The sequence below is a fragment of the Nannospalax galili genome, unplaced genomic scaffold (genome assembly GCF_000622305.1).
Source record: "Nannospalax galili isolate Female #2095 unplaced genomic scaffold, S.galili_v1.0 scaffold1685, whole genome shotgun sequence".
Classification (NCBI taxonomy): Eukaryota; Metazoa; Chordata; class Mammalia; order Rodentia; family Spalacidae; genus Nannospalax; species Nannospalax galili.
The window spans coordinates 65,645-79,476 of NW_008352830.1; the positions used below are offsets into that span (position 1 = coordinate 65,645).

Consider the following 13,832-nt stretch of genomic DNA (forward strand, 5'->3'; position numbering starts at 1 on the left):
AGAGGACAGAGGATTAGGAGAGTTTGAGTACAGCCTAGACTTGACACATTGTTTCAGAAGGAAGGGAGGGAGGGAGGAGAAATGGGGGGGAGGAAGATGTAGTGGTGTACCTCTTTAATCTCAGCACTCAGAAGGCAGAGGTAGGCAGATCTCTGTGAGTTGAGGCCAGCCTGGTCTACATAGCGAATTCCAGGCTAGCCAAGGACTACAAAATGAGACCCTGTCTCAAAAAGAAAGGAAGGGAGGGAGGGAGGGAGGGAGGGAAGGTAAAAGTAATAGGGGCTGGTGAGGTGGCTCAGTGGGTAAAGGTGCCTATCACCAAGCCTGACGACCTGAGTTCTAGCCCTAGCACCTACATGGCAGAGGGAAAAACCAAATCAAGTACATTGTCCTCTGATCTCAACATGTGCACTGTGATATGTGTACCCACTATACATAAAATAAACAAGGTGGGGCTGGAGAGCTGGCTCAGTGGTTAAGAGCACTGGTAGCTTTGGCAGAAGACCCAGGTTTGGTTCCCAGCACCCACATCATAGCTAACAACCATCCCTAACTCCAGTTCCAGGGGTATCTGATGCCCTCTTCTGACCTCCATGGGCATTGCATGACACCAGTACACTTACATACATGTAGGCAATACACTCATACACATAAAATAAAAATAGTAAAATATTTAAAAAATAAATACATAAATGTAGCTCAGGCTAGCCTTAAGCTCACAATCTCCTGCCTTAGTCTACTGAGTGCTGGAATTTCAGGTGTGCACCATGGAACTCTTTTTTACTTTAAACATGATACTAGGGATCGGACTCAAGAGCTTCATGCATACTAGGCAAGTACCCTAAGACTGTGAACCACAGTCTACCTCTATTTTTTCTTCTTCTTTTGAGACAAGGTCTTATATAGCACAGGCTTCCCTAGACACTGTGATCCTTTTTCCTCAGTCTTCTCAGTGTCGGTAGGCTACCACACCCAGCTCTCATTTACCAGTCTCGACAGGCTTCTTAGTCCATGTTTTTCTCAGAGGCTGGTAAGTGGGAGGACCCTACTGGACAGGAGAGGGTATCAGCTTCCCTCAGCCTCCACATGACAGGTCCCCATTTCCAAAGCCTACCGTGTGGTGAGTACACCCGAAGGTTGATGGGCACCGGGGAGATGCCTTTGTTGGTCCCCGTAACCCGGTCGGTCTCTGCTTCGATCTCCTGCCGGACTTCATCAAAGTCTGTAAACTTTTTGGACTTACAGTGCAAAAACTCCGCATATTCTGAAACAGGAAGAGAGATGCTCAAGGTGAGAAAGAGGGGTGACATCCTTGGGGAGGGCACAGGAATTTTGGGAAGATGTTCATTCTTTTTTACTGTTTGTGTGTACATATGCATGTGGAGATGCACAGGGATATGTGTATACCATGCCCATGTGTGCACGCCAGAGATCAACCTTGGCTGTCATTCCTTTAATGCTTTCTACCATAAGGGTTTTTCGTTTTGGTCTATTTGAGACAGGGTCTCCCTGGAGCCCAGCTGTCCTGAAACTCACTATGTAGACCAGGCTGGCCTTGAACTCACATAGATCTGCCTGCCTCTGCCTCCTGAGTGCTGGGATTAAAGGCATAGTTTTTTAGACAGGTACTTATTTTGTAGACCAGGCTGGACTCCACTTGAGACCCACCTGCCTCTGTATCTGCCTCCAGAAAGAGCCTAGGATGAAAGGTATAGGTCACCATACTTAGGTTTTCATTGGGTTTAAAAAAGTTTTATACTTATTTATTTTTATTTTATGTGTATGAGTATTATGCCTGCATGTGTATAAGTGCACCTGTGTCATGCAGTGCCCACACAGGACAGAAGAGGGTGTTGGATCCCCTAGAATTGGAGTTACAGATGGTTGTTAGTAGCTATGTTAGTGTTGGGATTCCAACCTGGGTCTTCTACAAGAATGGCCAGTGCTCTTTTTTGAAACCTGAGATACTATTGCCTCAGTCTCCTAGGCCAGGGAGGAAGAGGAGCTGACCCTCAAAGTCTCAGAGACCACAGTCCTACAGTGGGGCTGCAGCCTTAGGGAAGTGAGACTCCTGGCAAAGAGGCTCAGAGCTCAGTATACTATATAGAGCTTCTCAGAGTGAAAGATGAAATAATCTCACCATCCATCAAGAGGAGACCTGGCCACAGACATCACACACATAATAGGCTGTCTCATGGGAAAGGACTCAGAGGGGCCTCTGGGATGTGCAAGGCCTGGTAGGTGGAGGAGGAAGCATGCAAGAAGTGACCAGCTCCAAGGGTCAGAAACAGGAGGAGGCTCGGGGCTTGCTGGCTTCTAACCTAGCTGATATATCAGACCAGGTTCAGAGAGAGACCCTGCTTCAAAAGGATAGGTGGAGGACAATGAAAGGGAAGTCCTGACAGCCTCTTCTAGCCTCTCTGTGTGTACACAGGCACACAGCTGTATACACATGTGCACAGATGCATAAAATAAATTTTTTTTTGGTCTTTTTGAGACAGGGTCTCCTTGTAGCCCCAGCTAGCCTGGAACTCACTCTGTAGACCAGGCTGGCCTTGAACTCACAGAGATCCGCCTGCCTCTGCCTCCCAAGTGCTGGGACTACAGGCTTGTGCCACCAATAAAATAAATTTTTTAAAAACTGAGCACAAGGGGCTAGAGAGATGGCTCAGCAATAACATTACTGTTCTTGCAGAAGACTTAGGTTTAAATTCCAGCACCCACATGGCAGCTAACAACTGTCTGTAACTGCAGTTCCAGGGGATCCAACAGCCTCTTCTGTCCTCCGAGGGCATTGCATGATATGGGTGCACTTACCTACATGCAGGCAGTACACTCATACACATAAAATATTAAAAACAACCAAAACCTGAGCACAAGCAGGTACACAACCCAGCATCACAATCCCAAGACATGCCTAACATTCATCCCTCACTCCTGGCCGGTCCCTGTGTGAAGTCCCATACTCTCCTTCCCAGTCCCTGGTCCCTGAAGCCCATTTCACAGATGAGGATGTGAGGCCCACAGAGGACACAGGACTTGACCCCACTCAGTGGTGGAACTGGAACTCAGTAGCTTAGCTGGGGTGGTGGCTCTCAAACCCATGACTTTGGTGGAGTCACGTCTTTATCTGGTATGAGTGATGGGTACCTGGGAGCAGGGCTCAGGGATCAGGATCCCCTCCTCCACCTCACTATCAGTTGACCCACTTCCCAACTCAACTGCTCTTCCTGTAGCAACTACTAAAAATGGAACAGTCACCCAGGCACCCCACCCCCACCCCAGTCTAGGTCCTCTCTCTGGGAGGGAGTGTGGGATGCAAGCAGTGCAAGGCCTCAGGGCCAGGGCAGGACCTGCTCTGGTTCTTCCCTTTCTTTACCTCCTTCACTTCTCCCTCCCCTGCAGGGCCTTCCTATCACCATCTTGCCCTCCCTCACGATCTGTGTAATGTTTAGGGGCTGGATCCTGTTGACATCAGCAGTACCCAAGGATCTAGTCTTGGCTAGCAACTGTTAGCTTAGTCTGTCCTGGAGGGTCCACCCAGGCTGATCAGTCAAACACAAATTCCTAGGGAGCTATGTGAGGCCAGAAAGAGTGGCAGCTGCATACCTTGAGCTTGGCAGGGTGGCACACACTGGCAGGCCCAGTAGTTGGTAGGCAAAGGCAGGATGATAATAAATTAAAAGACTACTCTGGGATACATAGAGAGACCCTGTTTCAAAAAGGTACCTCTCAAGGCTGGAGAGACATACCTCTGTCAATAAAGAAAGCATGAAAACCCACATTCAACCCTCAGAACCAACATTAAAAAGACAGTCAGTGAGGGACCGGTGAGCTGGCTGGGTGGTTAAAAGCACTGGCTGCTCTTGCAGAAGACCCAGGTTAGGTTTCTAGCACCCACACAGTGGCTAAAAATTGTCTATAACTCCAGCTCCAAGGAATCTTGACGCCCTCTTCTGGCCTCCACTGGCACTGATTGACACAGGTGTACTTACATACATGTAAACATAAATAAAAATGAATCCCAAAAAGCTTTAAAAACAAAAGAAAAAACAAGTGTGGTGGTACATACTTGTAACCCCAGTGCTCACTGGTCAGCCAGCCTAGCCTAACTAATATGCTAGTTTCAAGTTAGTCAGAGACACTATCTCAATTAAAAAGAAAACCAAACCACCTGTTGGTGTACAGGCTCCAATGTTAACATGATGGTTTCACTAGCCATCCACTGGGTTGAGGGGTATACCAGATGCCTTAAGGCTGAGTAGCCTTTAGGTTTGTCCCCAGCAGCCTATGCCAAGCCATCAAGCCTCTGCCAGTTCTGCCCATCCTAGACAAAACCAGTTCCTCTGGTCCCTGGGCCCACACTGCAGCATTCTGACAGCCACACACCCACAGGCAACAGTGGATTTTCCTCAACTCCCTGGGTACTCTCATCCATACAGGTTCCCTCCAGGGGGCGCTCTCTCAGCTGGCTCCACTGTCCCCAGCCCAGGGTTTGCAGGGATAAAGGAAGAATTTAAGCAGGGCCCTGGTCCAGCAGCCATGCAGCTAACCATGAAGGGACAGCCCGCCTCACCTGCCAGTTTCCTAAGTGGAACCTCACTGTATGTGGAAGGGACTCACTTGGGAAGGGGGTTCTATAGCACTTCTGCATGAACAGACACAGGAGCTGTGAGCAGGGATTTGATCTGGCCCCTAGAAGCTGCTTTTCTTTTTTTTTTCTCTGTAGCCCCAGCTGTCCTAGAACTCACTATGTAGACTAGGCTGGCCTTGAACTCAGAGTTCCACCTGCCTCTGCCTCCCAAGAGCTGGGATTAAAGGCGTGCATACCATGCCTGGTTAGAAGTTGCTTCTTAAACAAGTATGGAAGTGGTGGGGCTTAGTGGCTAGAGTGCTTACCTAGCATACATGGAGCAATGGGTTCCATCCCCAATACCACATAACAGAGCTCGCTGGTGTATATCCCAGATAGTCCCAGACTACAGGAGGACCAAGACTTCAAGATCATCCTCAGCTACATAGCCAGTTCAGGCCGCCTGGGCTACATCAAGACTGTCTGTCTGTCTGTCCGTCCATCCATCCATCCAATCTGTCTGACTGTCCATCCATCCACCCATCCATCCATCCATCCATCCATCCACCCACCCATCCATCCATCCATCCATCCATCCACCCACCCATCCATCCATCCATCCATCCATCCAATCTATCTAATCTGCCTATCTATCTATCATCTATCTCTCTCTCTATCTATCTATCATCTATCTATCTATCTATCTATCTATCTATCTATCTATCTATCATCAATCATCTATCTATCATCTACCTATTTATTGAGACAGGGTCTCCCTGTAGCCCCAGCTGGCTTGGAACTCACTATGTAGACCAGGCTATCCTTTAACTCACAGAGATCCACCTGCCTCTACCTCCCAAGTGCTGGGACTACAGGCGTGCGCCACCACACCAGGCTACATAAGACTGTTATAAGGAGGAGACCACAACCAACTCTGATGTCAGTCTAAGGGGAACCCAGCCTTGAAGGCATCAGCATTTCACACAGAGCCAGTAGGTGTCTCCCATTACCTCCAGTCTAGCAAAGAGTAAAGCCATTGGGCTGAGTCCTGATTCTGGGACCATGAGGTCTGCCTTCTCTAAAGTTGGCAGTATCATACATACCCAGGCAAGAATGGCTGGAGGGGCCTGGAGAGATGGCTCAGCAGTTAAGAGCACTGGCTGCTCTTGCAGAGGACCCAGGTTCAGTTCCCAGCACATACAAGGCAACTTACCACCATCCATAACTCCAGTTCCAGGGGATCTGATGCCCTATTCTGACCTCCTCAGCATTGCATACATATGATGTACTTACATACATTCAGGCATAACACTCATATACATAAAAATAAATAAATAATTTAAAAAAAAAAAAAAGAATGGCTGGAATCACACTTGGGAGACCCTGAGTACCCAGACAGAATCTATCCACCAGGTATAGTAGCTTAAGCCTGCAATTCCAGCTCTCAAGATGCTGAGGTAGGAGGAAATGTAATGAATTCAACACTAGCCTGGATCAGTTTCCAGCATGCATAAGGCAGCTCACAACCATCTGTAACTTCAGTTCCAGGGGATGTGATGCCCACTTCTGGCTTCCCCAGGCATGAAGCATACATATGGTACACTTATGTACATGCAAGCAAAACATTTATACACACAAATTCCACAGCATTTATGTACCCAGGGCTTTTCAGAACCTTTAGTGGACCAAGACAGGGGTACACAAAGCATATTCTGACCCTGTTTGACCTCAGGCTCCCTGAGAGTTGAGACAAGTGGGGTCTGTCTCCCTGTATGTCATACTGTTACTAGGACCATGACAGTACAAGCTGGAATCCTAACTAGCCCCTAGTCTGAGCCATACCTGTTCCAGACTCAGTTTTCTCTCAGACGTAGAAGTACCCCAAAGCCTAGCTTGCTTTGTCTGCCTACCCAGGCCCTAGACATCTATCATCCCAATACAGATAAAGACTAACAGGTTCAGAGGACAGCCTGCCATAGCCACACAGCCTGGGAAAGCAAAGTCCTGGGTAAGAGAAAAAATTAGGTGGCTGATAAACCCACCTAATTTCCAGTCCTTAGCCTGAGCAGAGGGAGCACTGAGGGGAGAGTACCAGGCCCCAAGCTGGGTGCTAGGTGAGGACAAAGGGTCAAGCACTTCAGCATCCCCGCATTAGGGTGCCCACCCGCTGTTCCATTGGGAAAAAGACCATAAGATAACACAGGTTCACATCCTGGTACAGTACACCTGTTGTCCCCAGGATATGAGAAGTAGAGGCAGGAGGATTAGGAGTTCAAGGTCAGTCTTGGATATATATATAGTGAATTCAAGTACAGCCTGGGCTACATGAGACTTTGTCTAAAGACTAAACTAAACTCCACTTAAGAACAGTACAGTGTCAGATAACATGTGAATGAGGACCTGGGTGACCTGGGTGTGGGGTAGGGGTAGCAGCCCTGTGCAGGAAAGAGACTGGCCAGCCTGATCCCTACAGACACAGTGAGCATTAAGGACCAGAGGTGAGGACAAAGGTATCTAAGGGGCGGCAGGAAGATTATGGCTGCTTCTGAGGACCAGGATTACCTAAGCTGTAGCAGGGACTGGTCAAGACCATGTTCTGATATCAGGCTCAGTGACCACAGACCAAGGTCAAGGTGAAGGCTGGGGGTGAAGGTACCTGGCAACCCCTGGATCCAACTTCTACAGAGAAAATCCCCACACACAGGGTTTAGTAGCATGATTCTGGGTGAAGGCAGGGTTCACCCATGGATCACTAGGCTTACTGATGGCTGCAGACTTAGGTAATTTTTAAACAAAACCTGCTAGAAGTCATGGCTCAGCAGACCAGCCTGAACAAGAAGGCACGTGACCCCCTGGTGTCTAAACAGCTAAGGGGAGGACCTAACCTGGCCTCAGGGCTACGCCTTATCTCAGATGTGAGGAGACACAGGCTTCCAGTTGAAGAAACTCAGGCATGGAAGGAAATCTGCCTCTCCTGGTCCTTGGCTTTGTAGCTTGGGTCCCAAGATTCCATGTCAAGAACCTGTCATCTCTAGGGCTATCTGTCCCTCCGTGGTCTCTCATCCTCCACTCCCAGCTCCACATACACTACTGCACTGGCCTAGAATATTCTCCCAGGGTCCCTGGTCCCCAAATACATTGGAAGCCTGACACATTCGCCTATAAGCCTTGCTCTGTCCCCTCAGCCAGCTAAACGCCATGAATGCATGTTCACTACATCTACAGGGCCAGGGTTGGAGGGCCATAGGAGGTGACACATCTTGGTGGAGGCCATAGGAGCATGACACATCTTGGTGGAGACATACAGGCTATTTCCCCAGGGTCCCATGAAGATCCTGGATAGTATGGGCACCTGCATGGAGCAGGGACATAGGCAACGCCACCATCAGAGGACCTGGCATGGAAAGCTGGGAGGTCAGCTAGGACCCAGATTCCTCTTCCCCTACATGTCAGTCAATAAACAGACTTTAAAAAAATTAATTAAGAGCCAGGCTTGGTGGCACATGCCTTTAATCCCAGCCCTCCAAAGGCAGAGGCAGGTGGCTCACTGTAAGATCAAAGCCAGCCTGGTCTACATAGAGAGTTCTGGGCCAGCTGGGGCTATAGAAAGACCCTGTCTCAAAAAAAAAGACCAAAAACAAAACAAAAACCAAAAAAAAAAATTAATTAAGGGGGCTGGAGATTGCTCAGCAGTTAAAGCACTGGCTGCTCTTGCAGAGGACCTGGGTTCAGTTCCCAGGATCCACATGGCAGCTAACAACCTTCTGTAACTACAGTTCCAGGTCATATGATGCACTCTTCTGGCCTCAGGGGGCACTGTACTCACATGCACACACACATACCCACAGATAAGACAGAATAAACACAAACAATAAGAAGAAATTAATTAAAACAAATAATTGAAATTGTAGTAGAGTAGAACATGGTGGCTCACAAGTCTCATAGTTACAGACAAACAAACTGTAGATCAACTTAGCATTACTCAAACAGGGTTACCTGTGTGCCAGGCACAGTCTTGGAAGAGCTGGTCTTCTCAAATTATCTTCATCTGCAGGAAACCTAGTGGCCCTGTCCAGGGCATCCCCTCAGGAAGGAGAACCCGGGCAAGCTTGGCTCTGCCCAACCCACCCAGCCAGGGTTGCCATGGGCCACCAGCAGGAGCAACAACAGTGCCACTTGGGAACTCATGAAAAAATGCAAATGCAAAGTATGGCCTGCCTACAACTGACTATAAGAAAGCACAGAGCAGTGCCAGGCTGAGTCCTTAAAGTGATGAGAACTGTGGGGCTGGAGAGCTGGCTCAGTGCTTAAGAGCACTGGCTGCTCTTGCAGAGGACCTGGGTTCAGTTCCCAGCACCCACATGGCAGCTAACAACCATCTGCAATGCCAGTTCCAGGGGATCTGATGCCATCTTCTGGCCTCTGAGGGCACTGAATGCATATCGTTCACCCACATACACAAAGGACAATAAATACAAATTAAAAAATAAAAAAATAGCCAGGCGTGGTAGCACACGCCTGTAGTCCCAGCACTCAGGAGGCAGAGGCAGGCGGATCTCTGTGAGTTCAAGGCCAGCCTGGTCTACATAGTGAGTTCCAGGACAGCTGGGGCTTACAGGGAGACCCTGCTTCAAAAAGACCAAAAAATAAATAAATAAATAAATTAATTAATTAATTAATTAATTAAAAAAAAAAGCCGGGCACGGTGGCGCACGCCTTTAATCCCAGCACTTGGGAGGCAGAGGCAGGCAGATCTCTGTGAGTTCAAGGCCAGCCTGGTCTACATAGTGAGCTCTAGGACAGCTGGGTCTACAGGGAGACCCTGTCTCAAAAAGACAAAAATAAATAAATAAATAAATAAACAAACAAACTGATGCTGTGGTGGCACATGCCTTTAATCCCACCACTAGGGAGAGGCAGGTGGATCTCTGTGAGTTCAAGGCCAGCCTGGTCTACATAGTGAGTTCCAGGCCTGCTGGGGCTACAGGGAGACCCTATTGCTAAAAGACCAAAAAATAAATAAATAAAAAAAATAAACTGATGAGAATAGTACATTAACATGCACAACTCCACAGACTTGCCAAGAGCCCCTTCCCAGTACAACTGATTGGGTGCCCAATCTACAAGGAGGCAGCCGTGTAGTCTATCATGAAGAAGAACTCATAAGGGGGCCTGGCTGTGCCAACCCACCATCTGTCATTGGAGCAGCAACTCTTAAGCTGTGCTTGGCAGTCAGAGGGTGAAGGACAGACTGCCCAGCTGTTGATGGCAGGATCTCAGGTTGCATCTGCCTGATGGAGGATCCCAGGTCTGTGGCCCATCTAAGGCAGGGAAACTGACCACGCCTCAGTTTCCCCATCTGTAAAGCCAGCTACAGAGCATATCTGGGCTAACTGGCACTATGAAGGTGACCTGGGCTTCAGACACCAGGCACAGTGATTTTTTGCTTTGGCCTGGTCTATGACTACCTGCACAGGAACAGGTGTTTACAGAACAGGAAGTTCAACAAGGCATTTCTGGTTAATCTGCTCCACTGCTTTTCAAAAAAAAAAAAAAAAAAAAGATGTAAAAAGTGACTGGGGGGCACGTGGTGCCCTGGTTATGGCTGAGGACTCAAGACTGGGCTGGGGCTATTCACTGAGCCCTCTCTCAGCTTCCCTGCATGTGGCAGGACTTGGGAATTCAAAACCCAAACAAGACAAGACTTGGCCGTCCTCCTGGGCCGCAGGCTCTTCCTGGCACATGTCTGTATTTACGCCCTGAATCGGACCACCACACTATGCCTGGTTTTTTATTTCTTTTTTTTGAGACAAGATCTCATGTAGCCCAGGCTGACCTTGAGCTCCCTAGCCCAGGATGACCCTGCATAGATCTAATATTCCTACTGAGTGCTGGGATGACAGTTGATCCACACCATATGCTGGGGATGGACCCCAGGGGTTTGTGAGTGCTCGGTGAGCTACTCTACCCACTAAGCCCCAGCCCCACAGTTGATTTACTAGTTTGCTTTTGTTTCACTTGTCTTTACTTTTTGTACCTGTTTTTGAGAAGATGAGCTGCAGGATGAGAGGCCTCCGGGTGACAATCCCTGACCCTCGGGGAAGGAAGTCCCTGTGAGAAGACAAAGAGACAGAAGTGACTCATATGTTTGCCAGAGGGGCAGGAAGTGCAACTACACTTAGTGGTGCAACTGTCCCTGCAAACATATCATATCAAGCCCAGCAGGACCCTGAGAGCCCTCAGGTTGTAGATGGTCCATAGGCCCCTGGGTCTGGAAAGATCTGAATCCAAGGTCACAGGCACAGAGCTGTCTCCTGCCCCAGGATTTCCAGGGGTGACCTCTCCTTAAGTATTCAGACAATCTCTCCTACAGCAAAAAAATAGTAATAATAAAAAAGAAAAAAGAAAGAAAGGGAGGAAGGAAGGCACAGTAGAGCTGAGAGCTGAAAAGACAGCTTCACGGCCAGCCTGAACTACAGTAAAAACCCCACCTGTCGTCCCAGTAGTTGAGGAGGCTGAGGCAGGATGATGGAGGCATGGAGACCCAGACAGGCTACACAGCAAGCTACTGGTCTCCAAACAAGGAATGAGGGTGCGGCTTAGTGGGTAGAGGGCTTGCCTAGCATGCAGCAGGCAAGAAACTGGGAATAATGGGACACACCTGTCACACCAGCACATGGGAGGTGGAAGCAAAAGAATCAGGAGTTCAGGTCATGCTCAGCTATATAAAGTGTGAGGACAGCCCTCAAGAGACCCTGCCTGAAAAACACATATGCAGGCTATGGGACAATTAGTATTGGACACGTATGTTGTAGACTCCCAAATATATGTCCACTGGTAGAATACACTCTCTAGAACACTGGTGCCCACCAAACAGGCAGCACCGATGGATGCCCTGAAAGATTCTAGAAAGATGGGCAGATTGGAGCCTAGCCTAAACTGGGAAGGCACAATCCCCAGGAATGTATTAACTTCATGTATAGAATGTGTGTGAAAATACACTTACCATGAAAAACCCCCCTTGGGATGCCACCCCTCCCACTGCTCTAACATAGCACCTCGTGTAGCTGGGCATGCTGCCTCAGTGACCATGCAAGAGGCAGGCCCAAACTGTTCTTGGGGCCATAATGAATAAAGATGCCATGAAGATGGACTGCCATATATGCCTTTGCAGATATATGTCTCAATTCTCCAGAGTGACTCACAGGGTAGATTTGTTCTTAAACTGGCAAAACTAGTCCCTGCTGATAGCAATCACAACAGTGATTTTCTTTGGAGAAACAGGAACGAAGAGACATGAGGGAACTTTCTAGAGTGAAAAACATCCTCAATGTTCATCTGCCCCATGGTCACCAGGTTTCATTAGTTATCAAGACAAATCAGGGTGTGCATTTAAGATGTGTGGATCACCATATCTATGCCAAATCTTGGGGTAGGTCACGTGTCTGGCTCTAGTAGCACAGGCCTGTAACCCTAGTACTTCAGAGAAGGAGGTAGAAGCAAAAGTTCTCAGTTAGGGATAGAGAGCTGGCTCAGCAGAGAGCACTGTCTGCTCTTTCAGAGGACATGGGTTCAGGTCCCAGCACTCACATGGCGGTCAACAGCCATCCTTAACTTTCAACGGAATCCAATGTCCTCTTCTGGCCTCCACAAGCATTATACACAAGTGGTATACTTACATACATGCAGGAAAAACACATACACATAAAATAAAAATAACTAAAATCTGCCAGGCAAGATGATATATACCTTTAATACCAACACTCAGGAGGCAGAGCCCAGCAGATCTCTGAGAGCTTGAGGCCAGCCAAACATACATAGGGATTCCAGGTCAGCTGGGGCTACAGGAAGACCCTGTCTCAAAAAGACCAAAGAAATATAAAAATAAAAATAAAATACATAAAATCTTTTTAAAATCTTCATAGCCAGCCTCTGCTATAGAGTAAGTTGGAGGGGCTGGAGAGATGGCTCAGCAGTTAAGAGCACTGGCTGCTCTTGCTGAGGACCCAGGTTTGGTTCCCAGCACCCACATGGTAGTTAACAACTGTAAGTGCAGTTCCAGGGGCTCTGACACCTTCTGACCTCTATGGGTATTGCTTATAAGGGTGTACTTACACACATGCAGGCAATATACTCATACACATAAAAGTAAAATAAAAAACAAAATAACTCAGATCTAAAGAATGACAGAACTTGGGGTGTGACTATGGGAGAGCACTTGCACAGTGTGAGGGCCTAGGTTGAATCTCTAGTACTGTAGGGAAAGAAAATGCAGAGACTGGGGATGTGGCTGTGTTGGCAGAGTGCTCACCCGGCATGCATGAAGCCCTGGGAGCTCTCTCATGTGTCACAATGACACAGGCTTATAATTCCAACATAAAGGACGAGACAGGAGAATAAGAACGTCAAGGTCATCCTTAGCTACATGGCAAGTTCCAGCCTAGCATGGGCTACGTGTGATGGGGATATGGCTGAGCAGAAGAACACTTGCCTAGCATGGGCAGCTAATGCATTCCATCCCTGAGCACTACAAAGGATTAAAGGTTGACCAGATGGGGATAAAGGGGCTTGCAATGCTGATGATCTGAGTTCCAGGGCCCTACATACTAGAAGGAGGGAAAAGACTTGCTCAAGTGGTCTTCTGATCACCACACTGGGGTCATGAACATAAGTGAGCCCCACCCCCACTCCCAAAATAAATGAGATGCAAATTTTTTTTTTTTGTCTTTTTGACACAGGGATACCATGTCTCAGGAAAAAAAATTGTTTTAAAGAATGAATTTAATATGGGGCTAGAGAGATGGCTCAGCAGCTAAGAGCACTGAAAGTTCTTGCAGAGGACCTGGATTTGACTCCTAGCACCAACAAGGCCACTAACAAACGTCCATAACTCTAGTTCTAGGGGATTCTTTTTCTGACCTCCGAGGGCACTGCACGACACAAGTGTACTTACATACGTACAGGCAATACTCATACACATAATAAATAATTTTTTTTTTTTGTCTTTTTGAAGCAGGGTCTTCCTGTAGCCCCACCTGTCCTGGAACTCACTATGTAGACCAGGCTGGCCTTGAACTCACAGAGATCCGCCTGCCTCTGCCTCCCAAGTGCTGGGACTACAGGTGTGCACCACCATACCCGGCTATAAATATTTTTTTTTTTAAAAGAATGAATTTACCCAGCACTCGGGAGGCAGAGGCAGGCAGATTTTTGTCAGTTCAAGGTCAGCCTGGTCTACATACTGAGTTCCAGGACAGCT

The 13,832-nt window shown here is 48.0% G+C and overlaps 1 protein-coding gene across 11 annotated transcripts in view; it reads right to left on the minus strand.

Moving 5' to 3' along the window:
• The window catches only part of Dnm2 (dynamin 2), a 98,096-nt gene that overhangs the window by 47,943 nt on the left and 36,321 nt on the right, over positions 1-13,832 (minus strand). For all 11 annotated transcript variants that reach the window (XM_029554535.1, XM_008850010.2, XM_029554532.1 and 8 more), the window contains exons 2-3: positions 10,611-10,684; positions 1,115-1,264 (exon numbers count right to left, since the gene is read on the minus strand). In XM_029554535.1, coding sequence (XP_029410395.1) covers positions 1,115-1,264; positions 10,611-10,684 — 224 coding nt within the window. The remainder of the gene's footprint in view (positions 1-1,114; positions 1,265-10,610; positions 10,685-13,832) is intronic.